We start from the raw sequence: 25,499 nt of genomic DNA, 5'->3' as shown, positions 1-25,499 counted from the left end.
TTTTGGAACATCATGATTCTTAAAAAAAATTGATCGTGAATTAAAAAAAAAAAAAACGCAGTTCTTCAAAGACCCACCTAACATCAATCATTCCGACTAAAAAATCCGCTTCTAATTGAATAAATTACATCAAATTGAATACATGTTTTGATAAACAACACTACAAGGAATCAAAGCCTTATAATATTAACACATTATTATCAAAAAATTAAATAAAATCGATTGAATTGAGGGAAAAAAAAAAAACGCAGTTTTTCACAAACATCAGTCATTCAATCTCAAAAATCAAGCTCAAATTGAATAAATCAGATCAAATTGAATACATGTGATGATAAACAATACTATAAGGAATCAAAACCCTATAAATTTAACACATTATTTGTAAAATATTGAGAAAAATTGATAGAAAAGAAAAAACTGCAGTTCAGTTTTTCTTCACAGACATCAGTCTTTTTTTTCTAAAAAATCAAGCTCAAATTGAATAAATAAAATCAAATTGAATACATGTGATGATAAACAACACTATAAGGAATGAAAACCCTATAAAATTAACACATTATTTGAAAAATATTGAGTAAATTTGATAGAATGGTGGAAAAAAAAAAAAAAAAATGCAGTTCCTACCTGTTTTTCGTGCACCCGTGGCTTCAAATTCAAATTTGATATGTATTCATCCAAAATACTCACAAATTATGAACAAAAACTTCTGAACAGCACTCTCACGATCAATAACCCTCAGAGTTTACAAAAAATGATGCCCTCTTTTGCTTGAAATAAGAGAAATGGCGGAACCCTAAAACTCACTCTTCGTTCTTCACAAATCCAATTTTTTTTTATCAAAATCAGTGATTTTTACTACCTTTTATTGACTGAAATGGCTAAAAAATTTAAATTAAAGCCTGCAAGATTCGATTATAAAGCTGAAAAAGATGAAAAATGATAAAAAAAATGACAAAAAACCATGAAAATCGTGAAGAACACCGTGCAGCCAGTGTTCTTAGGCGAGTCACTGTTGAGAACCGGCCCGACTCGGTGATTCACTATTGGGAATCGCCCGGTTCTCTCTAGACACGGGCGATTCCCGGTATTGCAATGGAACCGCCACGGGTATACCGGTTCCCGAGTTCGACTCGCCGAGTTTTCAAACCCTGGTTTTGGGCGTTAAATATTTATTTGGAAAAATTACATATATATATGTTATAGTTTATATTATTACCAAAATACCAAATAGTGTCCATTATTACTGGAATGTCATTTTTTTTCACTTTATAACGAAAATTTTTAAAAAAAGACTTTTTACCCTTTTTCTGTGTTTTAACAACCATTATGGCAGGACTTTCGATTGTTCAAGAACCGAAAATAAGCTAAATAGTGGGGCTCGTTTAAGCTTTTGGAATACACAGTTCGGATGTTGAACAACCGAAAATAGGACATTTTTCGATGTTAAACAACCGAAAATAGGACTGTGTATTCCAGAAGCTTGCTGGAATACATAGTCTTATTTTTTAATGTTCAACAACCGAAAACAAGATATTTTCAAATATTGAACAACCGAAAATAGGACTGCATATTCCAGTGAGCTTATGGAATACACAGTCCTATTTTTGGTTGTTCAACAACCTAAAACAAGACATTTCAGTTGTTCAACAACCGAAAATAAGACATTTTCGGTTATTCAACAACCAAAATTAAAAATGCAAATTCCAAGCTTCTGTTTATTTTCGGTTGTTCAAGAACCGAAAAAAGGTAAAAAAGTCCTTTTTAAAATTTTTTGTTATGAAGTGAAAACAAACAGACATTCCAGTAATAACGGAAACTATTTGGTATTTTAGTAATAACGGAAACTACAACAGATATATACGTAATTTTCCCTGTTTATTTTTATAGTTTCTCTTCCTTTTGGATTATTTCTAAAATACCATGCATCACAAATTGATCTTTTCAAAATTCATTTTTAACAACTTTGTGAACTTCATTGAAATGTGTTTTATTTTAATTTTACTTAGAATATATTTTGCGTATCCTTTTGGGATTATTTATGTATTTACACTTGGCCAGGAACCGACCCGACTCAGTAACCTAGACTCGGTCTGAGTTACTCGGGCAGGGGTTGAATCCCATCCCGAGTCGTGACTTTGTTGACTTGCCCATAAATGCATCTTTAGCTGAAGTCCCAAGTCAAGGGAAATTCATCAATACACTCATAAGATTGAATTGTTTAATATTTCTATATATAACGTGGTTTCTATCGAGCCGAGGCTCTAAACAATCAAAGTAAAGCATACTTTTAAAAGGTGTCGAGAAATGTGGTTTCAATACTAGAAATCTTTGTGATAGGCTTAAAATACATTTTCATTTTTTAGTTATAAATTTTAAAGCTTCCAAAGTAGTATAGATCGAGCAGGTCTATGAAAACTTGAAAATCTTGAAAATTAACAGTCCAAAAATGCGTTACAAGATGCACTATTTTCAAAACTTAAAATCTATTTTTTTTATCATGTCCATGCATCTTGATATCCAGATGATCAATTTGAGGATATTTGAGCATCAAAACAACCTCTTCTAGTGAAAATTTTGAGATGGACCCTAATTTGTTTGTTTAGAGTCTTGGTTTTATATAAACTTTTTCCATGTGTCTTTTGATAGGTATTCTAAAATTACTTCAAATCTTAAATAGTTCATAGTATTTAGACAAATTTCTCATATTAAAAAAAAAAAAGTTGTTTAAGACTCACCAAATTGCCCCGCAAAGCGACTCTATTTCAATGATTTATAGAATTTCGGCATCGCTTTAGATGGCATGTAATTTTGCATGGCCTGTCCTTTTTTTTTTTATATCAATAACATTTTATTCCAATCAAAGAAACATTACATCACCAACCTCATGGCCACAATTACACCATTCAACACAAAAAACAGAAAAAAAAGAATCTAACCCATTCTATTCATCAGAGCTTGCTACTGTTACCACCCACACCTAGTTTTGCTAGCTCATCTGCCTCCATATTGCTTTCACGATATACATGTTTAACATTACATTTCAAATCCTGTTTAAAATTACATTTCAAATCCCTACAGCAATCATTCACTTCATAAATTAGGCTATAGAATTTCTATGGATATGCAGCTTTTCTATTTATCCATTTAACAATATTCATAGAATTCCCTTCCACTATGGTTTTTGAAACCTCTTCATCAATTTAATCCTGAAGAGCACCTCGAAGCTTAGCTTCATTCGCATAGCTTCATTCGCAGTTACCTCCCCTACTGGTCCGTAGTATTTCAACAGGACATTTTCTTCACAATACCTCCCACTCCTGCTGGCCCAAGGTTTCCCATAGAATTCCCATAAAAATTTTGCTTCACCCAACCATGACTTGGATGTCTCCATACACCTATTCTGATTTTCTTCACAGTTTTGCATATTAAGATTAGGGCAAGCTTTCTATGCTTTCCCTACAACATAAAACTTATATACTTCCCTTTATCCAACCGTTCATTCTGAATGGAGGGCTAAGATAGCCCCAATCACAATGTCACGTCTCTACATTAGTTTATTTTTAATTTTCTTTTATAAACTATTATAGCACCAAATTTTGTATGTCCAATCGTCTATTAAACTCGCACTAGCGAAAAATATAAAAACAATATTTTCAATAAAATAAAATGACCAAATTACCCCTGAAAATTCATGGGGTATTCGGTCATTATATTTTATTGAGAAATTATTTTTAATATTTTTTATAGGTGCGCCCCAATGAGAAGATGACACGTACCAAATTTCATATTTATACAATTTGTATAAAAAATAAAAAATAAAATACTTTGTGACGTCAGATCTAAGATCAAACGGTGAGTGGCTCTCTTGATCAAAATTAGACAGTTGGATGGTCGGGGAAGCATAGATCTTCTATGTTTAGGGAAAGTATAGATACATTTCCCATAAGATCATACATCAGGTCCACTCTAGCTACACCCCACCACTCTTTGTTAATGGTTAAATATTATGCAACAACCATATGATATTTTTTTTTTAATGCATCAGCAGAGAAGATTTTTTTATAAAATATCTCCTGTTCCTTTCTTTCAACAATTCCCAAACCACCCTAACCTTTTACTGTTTCCTCTATGTACCCACCCGTTTTACCAATTCCGTCAACCATCCAATCACCAAAAATACCCTCAATCTGCATAAGGATATTATTATTAAATTCAAGCCATGCTAGCACCCACGTCTAATAATTTTTTACAAAGGAGCAATTAAGAAAGAGATGATCTATAGACTCCCCATATTTCTTACACAAAATGCATAAATTAACTATGACCTTCCCTCATTTCTTTAGCATATCGACTGTTAAAAGTCTACGCATTTTCAGTAACCACAAGAGCTTTAATTTTCATAGGAACATGCCCCTTCTATAATTTCCCTGCGTCTGTATCTAACCAGCTAATTCGATTATTGAGCAACAGCTTATATGTTGAACTTACTGTAACAGATCCATTTCTGCTAGATTCCTAAATGATTTCATTTTTCACATCAGGATAGTAATAGAACTGCTGCAGTAACGAAAAACATTGGCCTAACTCTTAGTTGATCCTCTAGAGTTGTACTAGAATGGGTGGCACGACAACTTGGCATATTACAATTCATAGGTTCAAATTTAGAATTATAAATGAGGATGGGATTGGGTCTTGGTGGTAGCAGTCACTTGTGCCCCAGCTAAAATATAGGTTTCTATTCTCAGTTAATGCATTTAAAGATCACTATCGATTTAAAAAAAGGGTAGGGGCTCGTGATCTCCACTGAATTACTAAAAAGAAAAAATGTAAAATTATAAATACACTTATTAACAAAATTAATACCTACCTAAAGTGGTGAAAGGATTAAAAAAAAATCGGATTTCACAGCTGGTAGCAATAAACTCAGATATTGATAATGGTGATTATTATTTTCGGGTGCTTATTTCACATTCGCCAATCTCAATAAATTTGCATTGCATTTCAAAGCCCCATGACTTGTTATCTTAAACGTGGATGATTTGGAAATAAGCTAGTATCATTGTGTTTGATCTCACACGAATCCAAATGGGCCTTAAATCTACTCGTCTTCCAAAGATGGACATTTGTGTTTGGGGTAATCTGAGGCCTTGAAATTGTATTTTAATCAATGGTTTAAAAAATGGATAGATAATCAGGATCGGGCATCGCAAAAATCGGTCCGGATTGGTTAATCGGAGGCCATTGCCATTTATTGTCATTTTACGGTACGAAAAAAATAGTGAACCAGCAAAAAAACACGTGTAAAAACAGTGAACCGGCCAAAAACCAGTCCGGATCAATAAATCAACTTTTTTATTTTAGCAAATTGTTGGTTCCAGTGGTTTAAAAAACAGATCGGTGCCCTGGATAGGGCACCCCAAAAACCCATCCGAATCGGTGAACCGGCGATTTGGATTGGGAATCGGCTCAATCGTTCGGATTAAGCCTTAAAAAAAGTCCAAAAATATTATTAAAATCCATTATAAGTGTTGTTTTTTATGAATCTAATAAGAAATAGGGGTACTACATTATTATCTTTCATTTTTTTCATCAATTTGTGAGTATTGAAATGTTCTTTCTCTGTATGAACTTATGTTAACCATTAAATTTACATCATACAAAAGAAAAATCATAGAATTATCATGGATGAAGTATATAACCATACATAGACAAAAAAAATATGATACTTGTTGTATTTCCTTTTATTTTATTTTTTTGACAAGAAATACTTGTTGTATTACTTTTTATTTTTTTAACAAGAAAAATAAGAAAATGATAAGAAATACTTATTGTATTAAGAAATACATTTTATTTTTTTTAACAAGAAATAATTGTTGTATTACCTTTAATTTATTTTTTGACAAGAAAAATAAGAAGATATTGTATTACTTTTTTCTATTTTTTTTGACAAGAAAAATAAGAAAATGGTGGGTTTTTGGGGTGCCCAATCCGGGGCACCGATTCGTTTTTTAATTATAATATAGTATTATAACTATTAATTCCAATATAATATTATAATATTACATCAAAATAATTTAAAAATATTAGAAAAAACTTCCATATAATTTAAAAATGTATATAAAAATAATTATATTGACATAAATTTAACATAATTATATTTAAGTTTTTAACATAAACAAACAATAATTTCATATAATTATGTTAATTTTTGTAAATTATTATTCTTGTGGACATAGACATCGCATAAAAGTAAACAGAATTGACGAAGGATCACTTTAGTTGACTAAAGTTTACCTTCACGGACCATGAACTTTATTAGATTGAGGTCACAATCATGTAGAACAACTCTATTAACTATGGCGAACCATTACATGTAAGATAACAACAAATTTGTAAAAGGGTGTGGTTTGTACTTTAATTATTCCACATGCACGCCGATAAGAATTATCCCACATCGAAGCCTTAAGTGTATGTGGCGGGTGCATGTTAACATGAGCGTCTGTACAGGTATATGACGTGCACCTCATGCTATCGTTGACAACGCACACAACAAATATGCCTCCAATTTCTAAAAAAATTCTAGAGCATACCGGTAGCTTACCCCTATCCCCAACGGTGTCATTGTTGCGATAGCTTACCCCTATCCCTACCGCTGGCATTGTTGCGATAGCTTACCCCTATCCCTACTGGTGCCATTGTTGCGAGACTCGCCGATAGCTTACCCCTATCCCTACTGGTGTCATTGTTGCGAGACTCGCCTAATCATCACACTGCAGCAATTGCCGAGTTATGCCCAATCCCTATGCCCTATCCCTACTGGTGTCATTGTTGCAAGACTCGCCGAATCATCACACTGTAACGTATTGTCGAGTTATGCCCTATCCCTACCGGTGTCGTGGTGTCATTGTTGTGATAGCTTACCCCTATGCCGAGTTATGCCCTATCCCTAGCGGTGTCCCGGTGTCATTGTTGCGATAGCTTACCCCTATCCCTCCGGTGTCATACTGGTGCCATTGTTGCGAGACTCGCCGATAGCTTACCCCTATCCCTACTTGTGTCATTGTTGCGAGACTCGCCGAATCATCACACTGCAGCAATTGCCGAGTTATGCCCAATCCCTATGCCCTATCCCTACTGGTGTCATTGTTGCAAGACTCGCCGAATCATCACACTGCAGCAATTGCCGAGTTATGCCCAATCCCTATGCCCTATCCCTACTGGTGTCATTGTTGCAAGACTCGTCGAATCATCACACTGTAGCGTATTGCCGAGTTATGCCCTATCCCTACCGGTGTCGTGGTGTCATTGTTGTGATAGCTTACCCCTATGCCGAGTTATGCCCTATCCCTAGCGGTGTCCCGGTGTCATTGTTGCGATAGCTTACCCCTATCCCTCCGGTGTCATACTGGTGCCATTGTTGCGAGACTCGCCGATAGCTTACCCCTATCCCTACTGGTGTCATTGTTGCGAGACTCGCCGAATCATCACACTGCAGCAATTGCCGAGTTATGCCCAATCCCTACGCCCTATCCCTACTGGTGTCATTGTTGCAAGACTCGCCGAATCATCACACTGTAGCGTATTGCCGAGTTATGCCCTATCCCTACCGGTGTCGTGGTGTCATTGTTGTGATAGCTTACCCCTATGCCGAGTTATGCCCTATCCCTAGCGGTGTCCCGGTGTCATTGTTGCGATAGCTTACCCCTATCCCTCCGGTGTCATTGTTGCGACTCGTCGAATCGAGTTATGCCCTATCCCTATCGGTGTCCCAGAGTCATTGTTGTGATAGCTTACCCCTATCCCTCCAGTGTCCTTGTTGCGACTCGCCCTATCCCTACTGGTGTTCCGATGTCAGTGTTGCAATAGCTTACCTCTATCCCTCCAGTGTCATTGCCCTATCCCTACCGGTGTCCCGATGTCATTGTTGCGATAGCTTACCCCTATCCCTCCGGTGTCATTGTTGCGACTCGCTGAATCACACTGTAACGTATCGCCCGCCGAATCACACTGTAACGTATTACCCGAGTTATGCCTGATTACACATTGTAGCGTGTCTCGGAGTTATGCCTGATTACACGCTCGATTTTCGTTTATATTCGAGAATCGGAATGGGATTTTCGCTTATAAGCAAGAATCGATTTCGGTGTCATTGTTGCGATAGCTTACCCCTATCCCTACTGGTGTCATTGTTGTGAGACTCGTCGAATCATCATACTATAGCGTATTGCCGAGTTATGCCCTATCCCTATCGGTGTCCCAGTGTCATTATTGCGATAGCTTACCCCTATCCCTCCGGTGTCATTGTTGCGACTTGCCGAATCACACTGTAGAGTATCGCCGAGTTATGCCTGATTACACACTGTAGCGTATCGTCGAGTTGTGCCTGGTTACACGCCCGATTTTCAGTTATATCCGAGAATCGAAACAGGATTTTTGCTTATAAGCAAGAATTGATTTTTGGTTATGAGTGGTTACAAATCACCAGTTCACCTCACGCCTTATTTTTTGTTATAAGTGAGAATCGGAACAGGATGAGCGGTTGAATCGGCCGATTCTGTGCCGACTCGGTGATTTGAAAATCGAACGAGATGAGCGGTTGAATCGGCCGATTCTGTGCCGACTTGGCGATTTTTCGGTTATGAGTTGTTATGAATTGCCAGTTCGCCTCACGCCCGATTTTCGGTTTTAAGCGAGAATCAGAACGGGATGAGAAGTTGAATCAGCCGATTTTGTGCCGACTCGGCAATTTTTAAACCACTGGTTCGTTCTCTTCTTGACCCATGCAATTTCCTATATATTGACAGAATCGACATGGGATGACTGATTTCCGAATCGGACCATGATTTCGAGCTGACCCGGTATTTTTTAAATTACCGATTTTAATAGAACTAGTTAGTCGGTAAGAAAGACAAAGAAGACCGCTTATGCTATACTCTCGTATGAGCATACAGTCCACAAAGAAACTGCCTATCGAAAGAGTTTATACAGTTATGCACTCTGATCCTCATGACCCTCTCATGAATTAGTGTTGTTTAACTAAATATAAAAAATTGTATATAAAACATCAACATTGCACTATATAAAAAAAAACCAATGAAATTATTCTTTGGAGGCTGGAAATTTTTTTAATTGATCATCTTGACTTCAAGATTTATAAATATAAAAAAAAAAGTTAAAAGTTCTAAAAATTATGCATCTTGTAACATATTATCTGGACTATCAATTTCTAAAAAATTAAATGTTTATCGGTACATTTGACAAGCATGAAAATATTTTTGTGAAAGAATTTTCATATAAAAGAACACTCATGTATGACTAGGTGTAGGAATTTTTTCACCCCCATTGATCCTAGCGTATTTTTTCATACTAATAGATGGCAAAGGTTTCTATACTTCCCCTATAGCATAGAAGATCAATTCTTTCCCTACCATCCAGCCATCCAATTTTGATCAAAAGTGCCACTCACCATTTGATCTTAGATCCAACATCTCAAAGTATTTTACTTTTAGTTTTTTTTTATACAAATTGTATGGACATAAAATTTGGAATGTGCCATCTTCCCATTGGGGCACACCTATAAAAAATATTAAAAATAGTTTTTCGATAAAATATAATGGTTAAAATACCCCTTGAAACTTTTAAGGGTATTTTGATTATTTTATTTTATTAAAAATAATTTTTTTATATTTTTTCTTCGTGCGAATTTAATAGAGGATTGGACATACAATTTTTGGTGTCAAAATAGGTTATATTAAAAAAATAAAATATAAAATAGTGTAGAGACATGACATAGTGATTGGGGCAATCTTAGCCCTCCATTCAGAATGGACGGTTGGATAAGAAGAAGTATATAAGTTTTAGGGAAAATTGATAAAAACCTCAAAAAATATATTTTTTAGACACTCTACCCCCACCGTAAACTTTCGTCACGTATTTTTCTCAAAAACCACCTTTTATAACTAATACCCCCAACCCAAAAAGCTACATCTTTTTGACAAAAATACCCGCCCTTCACAGGACAAATCATTTTGAATCCCAATAAAAGGAAACACCTGACCACATTTGTACAACGCCTGACTGCCGCTACAAAATTCCGGATTGCCATATCAAAATACCGGACTATCCCTTCAAAATGCCGGACCGCCCATTTTAGCAAAAAAATAATCACCAGACCGCCACCATGAAACGCTAGACCCCCCATTCCAGCAAAAAAAAATGACCGGACCGCTTGTTCAAATGCCGGACTGCCCTCTCTAAAGAAAACAATTTGTTATGTGAAACTCAAAAAGCTACATCTTTTTTAATGAAAATACCCTCCCTTCACATGAAAAATCATTTTCGGATCCCAATACATGGAAACGCCGGACCACATTTGTACAACGCCGGATTACTCAATCTGGCATATTTCAAAATGTTGGACTGCCATATCAAAACACTGGACTGCCCCTTCAAAATGCCAGACCGCAATTTCAAAACCATAGACCGTAACTTCCAAATGCTGGACCGCCCCATTCCAACAAAAAAATTGATCGCCGGACCGCCACCATGAAATGCCGGACCCATTCTAGCAAAAAAAATCGCCGAACCGCTTATTCAAAATGTCGGACCACCCTCTCTAACGAAAATAATTTGTTATGTGAAGAAAGGGGTATTTTTGTCCAAAATAAGTGAACTTTTTTATGGTATTAGCTAGAAAACATCAGTTTTTAGAGGCGGAGTTGCTAGGAAAAATTGGGTGGGTACAAAATGGGTAAAAAGTCCATCTTGAGGTGTTTTAGCAATTTTGCTTAAATTTTATTTTCTAGGGGAAGGATAGAAAGCTTGCCCCTAATAGGTAGCCAGCCATTTAGTGTTAAAAATTCCCTACATAGGAGAATTTTTCACATGAAAATACTTCTATGAAACTACTTTCACACGTACCCAATGTGCCCTATAGATTTGCTTGAGCAACACTTCTTTAAGAGCTTTAAATTCTTTTTAGGGTGAGAATAGAATTTCACGTCAACTTAAAATTAAAACCTTGCACAAAACACGTGCATTAATTAAACCTTTCACTCCCTTAATAAATCAATTAACAAGCACATAAACTATACTTCTACTGGAGGGTAATGTACAGATTCTCCCTCGGGAAAAAACCTACTTGGAAGATTGTTTTTTAATCTAAAATTTTGGGATTTATCTAAGTAAACACATAAATTTTTTTGGAAATTTTTTTTGCATTGCAAGTTCTTGAATACCCAAAACCTTGCCCTCCAAAAATGGGACGGTTCTTGTTTAATCTTGGAAAGTTAATTTCTTTGAGGCAGATAGAGAGTTATGTTTTGTTATTTTCTTTGAGGCAGATAGAGAGTTATGTTTAGTTATTTTCTTTGAAGTTGATTGTTAGGTTGTAAATATTGCTTCCCAAAATTTTGGATAAAAAAGGGTAAGGTTTGTACAAGGTACCCACCTTATATATTATACAAGTAAGGCACATTTTTAAATTTTGTCATAAGATGTTGTTTCGGATCAAAAATCCTACCATGGCTTGAAGATCCATGTTCAACCTTAATTACAAAAATTTGCAATGACAAAACTGATCCAGATCAAGTAGATTTATAAACACTTGAAATTCTTGAAAATCAATGACTCAAAAATTTTTTCTTCTTTATATGTGTACAAGGTCGATACGATCAATTGGATAGTTTTTCCAACTCCTAAATACTCTTTTTTAAAGGATTTTTAGGATGCATCTTACTTCTATAGTATAAGTTTGCGACCTTATATAAACTTTTATTAAATAATATTCCTAACTTGAGTTTTACCTCGACGGAGCCGATGCACATTAAGCTCCAGCGGAAGCATAAAACGTTTTACTTGTTTGATTATTCTCATTATTTGGAGACGGAATTTCTCAGTACCTATGTACTCTGGAGACTAGAGTTCATGCCACATGATCAGACCTCCTTTGGACCGTCAGACTTTAGCACATGCCATGTAAGGCACATCAAGACCGTCAGTTACAACATTGCGGCTGAACAAAAGGCTGGGTGTTTAGGACATTACTCAAAAACTTCAGGACTATATTCGTCATTTTCTGAGACAAGTGTACAGTTCAGGTGCCTAGTAAAAACATATTTCAAAAAAAAAAAAAAAAAATATGGGCTCAAATAAATTAATGGGCCCGCCCTCTGGACGGAAATCGAAATTTTCACATCCCGCCACTAATTCGAGTCACAAAAGGCTCCAAAAGAAATGGAGAGAGAAGCGGAGGAATTAACCGCCGCTACAACACTGCTACTGCTCTTCCACTCTCTCTCTTCTTCAACTTCGTCTTCTCCTTCTCCACCTTCTTCGTCCATTTCTTCTACTTCTTCATCGTCGTCTTTTTCCTCTGGTTTGGCTTCGTCTTCGTTTTATTCTTTTATGTCTGCTTCTTCTTGTTCATATTCGTCTTCTTTCTCTGCTTCTGCTTCTTCTTATTCGTCTTCTTACACTGTTTCTGCCACCAATTCTGATTCGTATTCTTCCTCTGTCACTGTTTCTTCTCCGCATTGTATTTCAAGGCAAGCGCTCCTATACTCTCCATTGACGCTTTTCAAGCTTATTTCTCTGCATCTGTGTAATTCATGACTTGTATTTGATCTGACTACACAATTTTTTTGCAGAGATATCGAACATCTCCTTCTTCTGGCTACGGCTGCTCTGGATTACGAATTTGAGCTAAAGGTTAGCGTAGATTTAAATGGATATATGCCGATTCTCTCATAAGTGACGAGTGATTTTGATCGATCTGTTTTTTTTTTATTTCATACTATAGATCTTGAGTTTTTGCTTGTATTAAGCGTTGTAATGCCTATATCCGCAACTTAGATTGATCGGTACTTTGAGATGATCTCAGCTTCTCAGTTTCTTTGAAATTATTCTGAAGCATTTGGATCAGTAAATGAGCTACTGATAACGCTATTGAAGGTCTATGAATAGTCCGAAGATTGAAGTTCAGGAAATGAAATGCTAGATAAAACGCCATAAAAAGAAATTTGCAATCTACTATTTGAGTTGATTTCCGGAGTTCGTTTTCGGTGTCTTTTTTAGTGGCATTTTCATGGTTAAAACTTATGATCTAAAGTTGATTTGAAAGTTGCTAGCTCATTTTTGTAGTTGATCATCGATTTCTTATAATTCTAGTGAAATTATCTAAGAGCTCATTTGAAATGTGCAGAATTTTTCAGAGATCATAGTTCATTTTCCTCATTAACTGCAAATTTTCATGTAAAAAACAATGTTAAACTCATCAGTATTGAGTTCCTTTTCTTAGTTGCTAGTTCATTTTCAGAGTTGATCGTTAAGTTCCTTATCGCCTCTGAAATTTCTCAATTTAGAAACATTGTATGATCTGGTTTTGAATTTACAGGTAGTGAAAAGAAGTCGTTCAAAAAGGCCATTGAGATCAAACTGTACTCACTGGAGATCAGATCTGAGGAAATTGGACAGTAAGCCATCGATGACAGAGATTGAGGTTCATCAGAGCGATGCTTATCCTTTACAGTCGAGCCAATCTTCCTCCACCATTGTTAACACTGAAGAAGCTTCTCAAGTGAAGGTTACAAGTATGCACAATACGTCCAATTATTGGAGGTTTAAAGGAAGGTACAGAGAAGCTCTGACTTCTCCTAGGCTTCGAAGATGTGCAGATGCCATTATCAATTTGTTGTCTTCGGGAAACGCTTCAGAGACCAGTATCAGGCAAATTATAGGGAACAGCCCTGATACTAGCAAAGCGCTTAGAGTGTGAGCTCTCTCTCTCTCTCTCTAGCGCCTAGTGTAGAACTGGGTAGTCTCTCTCTCTGTCTCTTTGTGTCTATGCGTTTTACCCTTTCCGAATGTCCAAGTCGTAACTGTCGCGAAATTTGTCCTTTCGGTTTTTCTGCAACTCCATGCGAACGTGTGTTCAGACGAGGCGTATACGCAAATATAATATTTGCAATATTTCTCAATTTCTGGCCCCTGCATTGGCGGGTTTCTACGTGTCAGACAGTTGTGCACTTGACTCATTCTAAACCCACTCGGGAATAAGAAATGACACGTATGAACCTATGCGTGTCCCAGGAGTTGTCTTTTTTAACCTTTTTTCCAACGAGCTCTTGATCTAACCGTCCATCCGTACCGTCGTTTTAAAATCCTGTTTGCGATCTGGATCGTTGATTTGGCCCAAGACCGAATCAGTTTAGGGATCGCATCAATCCCGAGCCGGTTCCCCTAACACCAGTGTTTAAAAAACGCCGAGTCGACTCGGGAATCGCCATGGACAGATCGGATCGGCGAAAAAACGGGAATCGTCCGGTTCTAGAGAGAAACGAACGATTCTGTACAGTGACTTGCCGATTCAATGTACGGAATCGGTGAGTCCCGTACGGTTTTTTTTTTTTTTTTGTAAGTAATCCATGATAGATTTTTTTGTAATACTTGATCGATTTTTTTGTAATCCATGATCGAATAGTTTTTTTTTTTTTTTTGTAATCCATGATCGAATTTTTTGTGTTTTGTTTTTTTTTTGTAACCCATGATAGAATTTTTTGTAATCCATGATCGAATGTTTTGTAATCCATGATCGAAATGTTTGTTTTTTTTTTTGTAATCCATGATTGAATTTTTTGTTTTTTGTTTTTTTTGTAACCCATGATAGAGTTTTTTGTAATCCATGATTGAATTTTTTGTAATCCATGATCGAATTGTTTTTTTCTTTTTTTGTAATCCACGATTGAATTTTTTGTTTTTTTTTGTTTGTTTTGTTTGTAATCCATGATCGAATTTTATGTAATCCATGATCGAATTTTTTGTTATCCATGATAGAATTTTTTGAAAATTTGTGATTTTTTTTTTTTTAATCCATGATCGAATTTTTTTTTGTAATCCATGATAGAATTTTTTGAAAATTTGTGATTTTTTGTTTTAAATCCATGATCGATTTTTTTGAAAATTTGTTTTTTTTAAAAAAATCCATATTATTTAAAGAGAAAATGAGAAAGATGATGATTTTGAGGCCACCCTATCCCAGCCATATTATTCACATATCGAGTCCCAACAGCAACAATGTAGAGATGAGCACGACAGTGCAGGTGAGCATGAAGGATGGACAATCTTCGGGGATTTTAGATTGGAAACACAACAAAACATTAACACTCGGGGATTTGAGAATAGTCAGACGCCTGCTAATATCGATGATTCGTTTTTAGATCGAATCAATGAATTGTTAAACGAATTCAATCAATGGCACCAGCGTGACCAAGAAGAACAATAACGTCGTCTATCATTTTATTTTTAGATCATATGTTACTAATTTTATGCTTTATTGTAGTCCATGTATGTTGATATACTTATTCCATGATAGTTCTATGTTTATCCTTTTGTGTGCTGTAAATTAAATGTTGAATGGCGGCTCATGCAGGGAAAGAACATATCAATATTCGCATATTCATTCAAAAACATGAAAATTCTTAATGGAGTACCCTCATTTCTTATTGAATTCCTAAAAAGCAATATTTATAATGAATTTTAATAATTTTTTCGGATTTTTTTTAAGCTTTATTCTGACCGATTCACCCGATTCCCGATCCGAATCGCTGATTCGTTGATCTGGATAGATTTTTTGGGAACCCGATCCGGATCACCGATCTGTTTTTTAAACCATTGCCTAAAACCCTCATGCATTGTTTTTTTTTTTCCATCTGCTTTATTTATTTATTTATTTATTTATTTATTTATTTATTTATTTTTTCTGTATATTTATCTAATATTTTTTTTAGTTTCTATAGATCCTCATCATCTATCTATTTTAATTTTAATTTTAGTTTTTAATTATAAATAATTTTCTAAATCACCCCCTCAAAACCCTTGAGCCCCCTATCCCACGTAGATCCCATTTTGAACCCCCTATCCCACGTAGATCTATTAGATGAATAATCTACCCTACCGATCTGAGTTTGATCCAAACAATGAAATCGGGAGCTCTCAACTGCAAGAGCATGCTTGTTGCAAATATACGGACGAGCAAAAGGGATCATTTAGAGCTTGTTCACATGCAACTTTAATGTGATGCAAATTGAGATTAGTAATTTTTGGGGATAATTTAATGCAATAGATCCTAATTTTCTATCAGTTCCTCATGTTTAAACATATCTTTTTAATTTTCTAAAGTTCCACTCTATAGTCAATAGTAATTTTTCCAATGAAAACTACTTGCATTATTTTCAACAAGGATTCGTATTATTAGATTTTGGACAAGTTAAACGTTTATTTCATCTTAGTTAGAAAGTACAAATTTATGAGGAAAAAAAGCTATTTAAATAATTTCATGAAACAGCGGACAACCACAATGATACCCGAGGTCCCGTAAAAACTTTTCCTTTCTCTAAACCTTTTTTTTTAACATGCGAAAAAAACTGGAAAGGAAAATATAGACACGTTGAATATTTTTTTGAATGTGATAGAGGTGTTAGATTTTACAAGTAAATAGTTGCGAAGCTATTATAGATCTTTATTTATTAAGTTTTCGATCATTGGTGGTGACGCTTGCTTATGGACTGTTGCAGGCTTATAAAGAAAGGAGAAGTGGTTCGGTCTGGCACCGGGGGGCGAGGAGACCCATTTCTTTACGAGGTAATTTGTATTCATTTTCTTAGGGGAAATTTTAAATCACCCAATTCGTACTTCTTAATCATATCCTCTTAAATTTTTTGATACAACACTATTAACCTCAATATTGTTTATTTTACATTCACTTTTCAAGTAAAAAAGTTGACTTTGTCCGAACCAAACTACCCCTATTTTAACCCATGTTTCCCAAATGTGACTCCCAACATATGCCGGTCCAAAACATTTTTTGTGTCGGACTAGCTTGTGTTCGTGTGGGATATGACATCTAAAAAAGGTTTCAGTCCAACACAAAATGTGTCAGACTAGCTTTTGATACTCAAATTCTGCTAGTCCAGCACAAAATACGCTGGATCGGCTTCTATATTCAAGTTATGCTTTGTGCGGGACTGGCTTAGAGTGTCGGAAATGCGAGTTTAAACTAGAGTATTTTGATGCACAAAAATTTAACTTTTTTTTATTAGGGGTGTGGATGCAAAAATAAACAACGTTAGGGGTTTTATTAACGTGGTATCAAAAGTAATTTTTGTTTTTTGGGTTTTATTTTTTTGTAGGGCGAGGAGGTGCCTATAAAGTCCAATTTGGGGGTGTTTCTATAACTTTCCATTTTTTTACCCCTTTTAGTCATAATTTATTTTTCAAATGGATTTTTGTGCCTAGAAAGTCTAATTTGGAGGTGTTTCTATAATTTTCCATTTTTTTACCTCTTTTAGTCATCATTTATTTTTCAAAAGATATTCATTTAGGAGATTTATCAAACTATATATTGCATTTGAACTATTTGATATTTACCAATAATTTTTTTCATATAGTTTCAAATGACCCATCATTCTTTTGATCAAATTCAAATAGCCATCACCTTACGTAACGCATCAAATTTTTTTCTGAAAATTTTTAAATTAGACTTGGGTGAAAAGTATAAATGGAAAAAGTTTATATAAGGGCGAGACTCTAAACAATCAAATTAGGGCGCACCTTAAAAATCCAATAGAAAAGAATATTTCAAAGCCCAAAAATCCTCAAATTGGTTATCTCGATGTATGAACATGAGAAAAAAATGGAGTTCAAGTATTAGAAATAGTCCATCATGTAAAGTATTTCTGGACCGTCAATTTTCAAGAGTTTTAAATATTCATAGATCTGCTTAATCTACACTATTTTTGAAGCTTTAAATTTTATAATTAGATATGGAAATAAAGTTTCAAGCCAAGACAAAGATTTGTAGTACCACAAAAAGAAAAATTCCAACTTTAAAGGCGTGTGTTACTTTGATTGTTTGGAGCCTCGACCCCATACAAACCACACCCAGATTAAATAGTTCAACTATTCAGTGTATTTTAATTGATTTTCCTCTTTATTTACATACTAAACAATAATAATTATCTTGCATAATTCAACAATACATAATCCTGATTTGCTATAGGTTGCGGCCCCGAAATGACTCGGAATCACAGGGGATAAAGAACGCTTACCAAAACCGACGTAATTGGTACAAGTCGATTCACGTTTCATTCATTATTTTTGCTGACGTTTCCAGGAAATTTGATCAACTTCGGTAAGGAAAAACAAATTTCTGAAAATGGGTATAGATATTTTAGAAAAAACTTTGTTGATTACAGGAAAATAGCAATAAGATTGCAACAACCCAAAAAAAAAAAAAAGGGAATTGGGTTTGAAGGTTGTTATTTGTAAGCAATTTTGGGGGTCCTTTATTTTGTTTTAGTGCAGTGTATTTGGGGAGTGCTGTTACACGTAGTGCTTTAAATGATCAAGAGTTGGTACTACCGCTGGACATAGTGAGAACCCATCCATTGCTGGATGTGGGCCCACACATCTTTTTGATTTATAATGAATGATGTGGATTAATATGCCTTAAAGAACAACGTTGAGAAATGCCATGCTTCCTATTTCTTCTTTTTCTTCTTTCTTCTTTTTATTGATAGCCATTTTTTTTATAACTGTTTTACCTTTTTAATTAGATATAAGAAGACTGATTGAAGAATAGAGATTAATTTTGGTTGAATTTCCAGGAGATTAGTCGTTTTAGAAACTTACAAAAGAAGTTTGGGCAAACCAAAACCTTACTGCTATCCGGGTATTTTCGGTGGGGATTTTTATTCGGATATTATAGTATTTGTCTCTTTATTGGGAATTAATTGGACAAACAAAAATCATTGGGGCTTTTAATATCAAACTAATGTATTTTTTTTTATGAGATGATTTTTTAATTTTTATTAGTATTAATAAATAAGTTCAAAATCTACACAATTTAAAACATAAATTTACTGAACATTTAATAAATGATAATATGGCAATAATCCCTGGTATTTTTCAAAAATGAAATATCAAAAATCTATTCAACTTAGAAGTTATTGTGACAAAATAGAGATAAATTGAATTTAGAAAAATTTTCGTAATATCAATAAGAGATGAGCTATTAACATTCTACCTATCTAAATTGATTTAGTTTTAAGATACTCATCAAAAGATACATGAACAAGAGTTGGAATAGTGGCAAATGTATAAAATGTTAAATAATTGATCTTTCTATATTTTTTTATAACTTTCCATTGAATTTAGGTTATAATTATCAGAAAAGCTGCAATACAAGCCCTCCCCGCGTGCCACAAATGACCTACGAATAGGATTCTTCCTATAAAAAAATGAGAGGTAGCTAACCAAAGAGACATAATTGACTGCATTGATCTCGGTAGCTACGCCACCTACGGAATTTCAATAACCTAAAGGAGCATGGGTCAACTATTCCGCGGAACGCCGTTCTTGCCAAGGTTGTATGTCTTTGTCTACTCAAGGACCTCTTAAAGCATTCCAAGTTTTTCTTTTGGAAACACCTTATGACATTTTCGAACATGGTATTCCCTGATAAACTCATTGCTAATTTCTGTTTTTCTTTCAAATAGTGAAAAGATATTGTGATACCTTTTCGATTACTATTACGGGTAACCAAAGAAGATCCAAAAAAATTTTATTAAAATTTCCTCTAATGTTTTTGTGGGGCTAGACCACTTAATTATATGGTCGGGTTAGACCTCCTAATTAAATCGATTTTTATATTTAAGTTAGTGTGAAATATAAAACTTGTGTCCACATCAGCATCATCATCATCATAAGAGCTTTTTTCCAACTATTCAGGGTTGGCTACATGAATATTGATACCTCATTATGTTCTGGTCGTATCTTCAGTGAGGCCATAAGTCCCCATATCTTTTTTCACTACTTCCGACTATGTCTTTTTGAGCCCATCTCTTGCAATTTTTTAGCTTTGCACTTGAATTACCTCATGTATACATAAACATTCCTATTTATAAGAACCTTCATTTAATAAAATAATTAAAAATAAAAATTATCAAACCCCTAATTATATTATGGTCATCGTTACGTCAAAGCTTTTTCTTACTACTTCCAACCATGTCGATTTAAGCTTACCTCTTGCCCTAATTAAAAATATTAAGGTAAAAAGTACAATTTTTGCAATAGATAATTCTTTGCATAATGAAAAGGAAAAAGTTTATCAAGGTTGCAACCCTAAAATGTAGAATTACAAATGCACCTCAACAATCTATCAGAAAGGTTGTTTTAATGTTTAATAACCCTGTAATTGATCATCTCGACATTGAAATGTATGAATATGAGAAGAATAAAAAAAAGAAGTTTTTGAGTCCTAAAAATAGTGCATCTTGAAACACATTATCAAGACTGTCCATTTTCAAGATTTTCATATGTTTATAGATCTACTTGATTTGAACCAATTTTTTAGTTTAAAATTTTTCTAATTAGATATGAAAATAGATTTTAAAATAATCCTAAGAAATGTTTGCAATAAAATTACATATTACCATAAGAATTGTTTAAGGTTGCAAGCTTATAGAAACCACACCCTAATGAAAAGCCTATTGGTGCGATTTGTATAGAGCCTAGGCTGTAAACAATCAAATTAGAGCCTACCTTCAAATAGTGTCGAGAAATGTGGTTTCAATATTGAAAATCTTTTTAATAGCCTTAAAATTTATGGTCATCTTTATTTATAACGTTTAAAGCTTCAAAAATGGTGTAAATTGAGAGATCTATGAAAACATCAAAATCTTAGAAATTGACAGTCCAAAAATGTGTTACAAAATACGCTATTTCTTAAACTTGAAATCCATTTTTTTCTCATGTCCATGCACCTTGATGTGGAAATGATCAACTTGAGGATATTTGGGCATCAAAACAATGTCTTCTAGTGAAAATTTTGAGATAGGCTCGAATTTGATTATTTAGAGACTTGGCTCTATATAAACTTTTGCCTTTTCTTTATTACTATGTTTTCAAATGTTCTTTCTTCCCTGAGTTTTTGGGAATAGAGAAATTGAATGAGGTTTAAATAAGGGATCCAACCGATTGAAGAAATTTAACGATTTCATTCTAACAATTCAATGCATCTCCTTGGGTTCTAAAAATCATTTTGTGTAATGGCCCCACGTGATATGATAATAAATACAACACCACCCCTGTTGTGGAATGAAATTAGTTGTTAGAACAGCATGTATGTGGGTTCATAATTATACAAAAGAAAACAAATGTCGGTCCAAATCCCCAGCCTACCTACCTCATTCGCAGAGAGAACAAGAGAGACACTTATTTGAAATGGCAGTGCTGTAGAACTGCTGCTTCATGGAGAGGAAGAGAGCGACTCATTTAAAAGTGTAGTAGAACTGGAGAGAGAGAGAGAGAGAGAGAGAGAGAGAGAGAGAGAGAGAGGTGTAAGTTGAGTGAGTGTGGTGATGGAGGTCTGGGAGACATTACACCGACTCCTCTAAGCAGCCAATCCAAGTCCATTGTTGGAATGAAGGTTGGTGGCGAGCAGAGGCAGAGAGGACCCTGGTCAATCAATCGTCCATCAGTCGAGTGGGTCCAGGAACTCGTAACAATGCACCTCGATAATAAAACTCCCAACAGAACCTTCTGATCTCTCCCCATACCCACCAGTCAAATATTTCGCCCCTCACCCCTTAATGTTTCAAAATTTAACCCCTAAAGCTAGCAATAAAGCACCACTCGTTCGTCTTAAATACTTCAAGACTTCAGCAAATTTCGCCGATATTTCGTTTGCATACCAACTCATCCGATTTGCCTCCTAGTCATTCACGAATAGTTTTCTTCATTAATCTGGTAAAGCTCCTAAGTCATAACAAATTGGCTAACGTCTCCAAATTTTGACTTTTTTTTTTTTTTTCTTCAGCATGTTAAGCATTGTTTGGGTCTGTCCGAAATTTCGGTGAACTTCGGTTCATAACTCAAAATTTCGGTTTGATCTTCTGCTCCATTGTCTGCTTAGTATTTGAACCCAATGGGATGCCTGAATTATTCGATAAAACCTGAAATAAGTTTCCTAAACATTGAAGGGAATTCAGGTTGTTATCTGAAAGAAGGAGTCATTCTCGTAACTTGTCCAGTTTAGAGAGAGAGAGAGAGAGAGAGAGAGGTGGCGGTGGCTGTTAGGCGGTTCAGGGTAGCTGGTGCAGAAAGACAGTCTGCATAAACAATCTTGGCCTCTATATATTCCCACTCATCACAACCTCTCCATCGTCACCATCTGCAACTTCATTTACTCATCTCTGTCTCTCGAAAGACAGACACACATTTACTACACAAATTCTTTGGATCCTCCGAACATTTACACCCCACCTCGTTTCGTCTCACCTTCTGCCTCCCCTGAGCAGCTAACCGTTTCCCTCTCTCGAACCAGTAATTCATTCTCTCTCTCATTAATACGTTTCAATCTCGTGAACCAATAACCTATCTCTCTTTCTTTGTTTTGAACTTTAACCCATCTATCTTTGTTTCGATAAAAACATTCATCCATTCTCTCTCTGTTTCAATTTAAAAAACTTGGTATTCACAAGAAAGAGAACTTTGAAAGGAAGGTTCAGCGAGAGAGAGAGAATGGGGCGTACTCCGTGTTGTTCGAGAGCAGGTGGGAAGCAGAAGAAGGGACCTTGGACCCCAGAAGAGGACCTCCGTCTCACTAAGTATATAGAGGCCCATGGAGAAGGACAATGGCGAACCTTGCCCAAGAAAGCTGGTATTATTTATTTTTAATTTGTTCCCCCTCGTCTTTGAACTATTCTTTTTTTCATACTTTTCGAACTGATTTTCCTTCTATTTTTATTCATTTTTGTTCTATTATTTCATTCGGTTTTTTTTTTTTTATCTTGTTTTTGTTCCTTTCTTGTCATTTTTGTGAGTTTGAGTGGTTACAGGTTTGGATAGATGTGGAAAGGGGTGCAGGCTTCGTTGGATGAATTATTTGAGACCCAATGTAAAGAGAGGGAACATCTCAGTGGAAGAGGAAGAGCTCATTATAAGACTACATAAGCTACTCGGAAACAGGTGATCTCTCTCTCTCTCTCTCTTTCCACAGTGAAAAACCAAGTCGAGCTTCTAAGCTTCAGGGAATAGAGCAAATCTCTCTCTCTATGACAGTGCGAACCATGAGTCTCACACTCTAATCAATAACACTTTTACATTAAGCCATTTTGAAATATAAGGGACAAGAATGATTATGAAGTTCTTGTACAAAAAGTAAATGGTCTCTTCAATCTCGGAACAGCTAAGAACCTTGTAATCTTTCTTTCTCTCTCCTATACTGGAACCACCTTAGTCACTTTTTGTAAGTTACAAGAAACCATCTCTCTCTTGTATAATCTCTGTAATTCTTGGAAGCAAGTAAAACTAAACTCTCTCTAAACTGCAACGCCTCTCTCTCTCGCTACTAGGAACCATGCAAATCAAGAACCATGAATTCTCCCCCTTCTCTCTCTCTTAAAGCCATTAGATCATATGTAAACCCTTTCCTTTTTTTCCCATCTTCTTGGCGCCATATAACACTCTCTCTCTCTCTCTCTCTCTCTCTCTCTCTCTATTAAGCCTTCTCAAGTGACGTATCTCGTTCATATCTCCTGTGCAGGTGGTCCTTAATTGCCGGGAGGGTACCAGGAAGAACAGATAACGAGATTAAAAACTATTGGAACATTCATTTGAGCAAAAGACATCACTCCCAAACCAAACACCCAAAAAACCCTAACCCTTCTCCCACTATTTCAAACACCATAAACAATAATAGTAATCACAATAACAATATTGACAATAATAATCTCAATATTTCAAGCGCTACTAATATGGATAATAATAACATTAACAACTCCTTTGAATATTATTCAGGCCAACTGGTCCAGCCCCAACCCCATGATCCAGCCATTAATTGCACTAATAATGGTGATATTGTTTTAAATTTCGACCATGATAATATTAATAGCGATTATTATGGTTTAAATTGGGATTATCATGGTTCAAATGACTGGTTTGAGCCCGGATGGTGGGATTCGGGATTGGGGGTTTGTGCTGGGGATCCGACGGCGTGGGCTCAGCCTTGTTTAAATTATGCCGGGTTAGAGCAGCTAAGAGAGACACACATGACTGGTTCTGAGTGGCTCATGCCAATGCCGGGATTCAGCGGTGATGACGCGAGTTCGAACTTTGTGGTCGGCGGATCCGAGACGTTGTTTGGTGGAGAGCAGTTATTCAACCACACTGATTCTTTGTGAGAGTAGGAATGGACTCGAGAGTCAATACACAGTTTCCAGTCCGACCCCAAGTAGGACAGCCGTCCTAGAAAATACAACTTTTTGTGAAGGGATGTACATGGAACAATTTTGCTCGTTTGTTTCGTTGTTTCTTTTTTTTCAGTGCAGTTTCGTTTGTTTGTTTATCTTCATGACCTTTATTTTTAATCCACTTTTGTTTGTTTCTCTTTCCTGTAGATTCGTCTTGTCTTGTCAGCGTTGCTTGTTTCTTTCTCTCCTAAAGTCTTGGCTGTGTTTGTAACTCGCAAGATTAAGGGTCGGGACATATATTTGTCTTGCAATTTCGCTGTCCCGGCAACCCTGCGATAGTACAAGTTTTCTTCATAAATTCATGCACATGCATATATATAGGAGCAGTTTGTTTGGAGCCCGGGCTCTAAACAATCAAATTAGAGCCTACCCTTAAATAGCGTCAAGAAATGTGGTTTCAATATTAAAAATCTTTGTGATAGCCTTCAAATATATTTTCATCTTTATTTATAAAGTTTAAAGCTTCATAAATAGTGCAAATCGGTAAATCTATGAAAACTTGAAAATATTGAAATTTACGGTCCAAAAATGCATGACAAAATACACTATTTCGAAAACTTGAAATCCATTTTTTCTCATGTCTATACATCTTGATGTTGAGATTATCAATTTGAGCATCAAAACAATCTCTTTTAGTGAAATTTTTGAGGTAGGCTCTAATTTGATTGTTTAGAGCCTCGGCTCCATATAAACTTTTCCATATATATATATGAAAAAACCTAAAAAACATCTATAGGTAAAATGCTATAGTGTTTCGCCACCGCCACAGACATGCTATATCCGTGACGGTTTATTTAACGGATCCACAATGGATGGCGCCGTCTGTTGTGGTTTTACATGAATTTTTTGACTATGACGAACCTATTATGTTCGTGATTGTACCGCCAAGGACATGCTAGGCCCGTGGCGGTCTAAAGACGTACACCGCCTGATTTGTTTGGACGGTGATGAGCCTATGAGCGAAAACACTATTCATTTTTCCCTATAGGCATTACGTAGATGCTTTATGTATATATATATATAGAGAAAGAGAGAGAGAGAGAGAGAGAGAGAGAGAGAGAGTGAGAGAAAGAAAGAAAATTTATATAAGAATGCAACCTTATAATGTAGAACTGCGGATGCACCTCAAAAATACCTTGGAAAAGGTAGTTTTAATGAGGAAAAACCCTTTGATTGATCATCTCGACATCA

General features: G+C 35.5%; 2 protein-coding genes across 2 annotated transcripts; both read left to right on the top strand.

Annotated features, from left to right (window-relative positions):
* The first annotated feature begins 12,175 nt into the window (after positions 1–12,175).
* On the top strand, positions 12,176–18,509 carry LOC18440874 (uncharacterized). The gene is made up of 5 exons (XM_020671235.2): positions 12,176–12,545; positions 12,648–12,708; positions 13,394–13,770; positions 16,572–16,638; positions 18,056–18,509. Exons 1-5 carry the CDS (start codon positions 12,235–12,237, stop codon positions 18,071–18,073), a joined length of 834 nt encoding a protein of 277 aa, XP_020526894.2. The 5' UTR covers positions 12,176–12,234; the 3' UTR covers positions 18,074–18,509.
* Positions 18,510–22,578: 4,069 nt separating this feature from the next.
* LOC148783932 (uncharacterized) lies at positions 22,579–24,239 on the top strand. The gene is made up of 3 exons (XM_088846398.1): positions 22,579–22,717; positions 22,896–23,025; positions 23,603–24,239. The coding sequence occupies exons 1-3, from the start codon at positions 22,579–22,581 to the stop codon at positions 24,237–24,239; spliced, it is 906 nt and encodes a 301-aa protein (XP_088702524.1).
* Positions 24,240–25,499: the final 1,260 nt, after the last annotated feature.

Source organism: Amborella trichopoda, chromosome 1 (genome assembly GCF_054954075.1).
Source record: "Amborella trichopoda isolate Santa Cruz 75 chromosome 1, AtrichopodaSantaCruz75HAP2 v2.0, whole genome shotgun sequence".
NCBI lineage: Eukaryota > Viridiplantae > Streptophyta > Magnoliopsida > Amborellales > Amborellaceae > Amborella > Amborella trichopoda.
The sequence above is the reverse complement of the archived record's forward strand: the minus strand, read 5'-3'. Positions and strand labels throughout refer to the sequence as shown.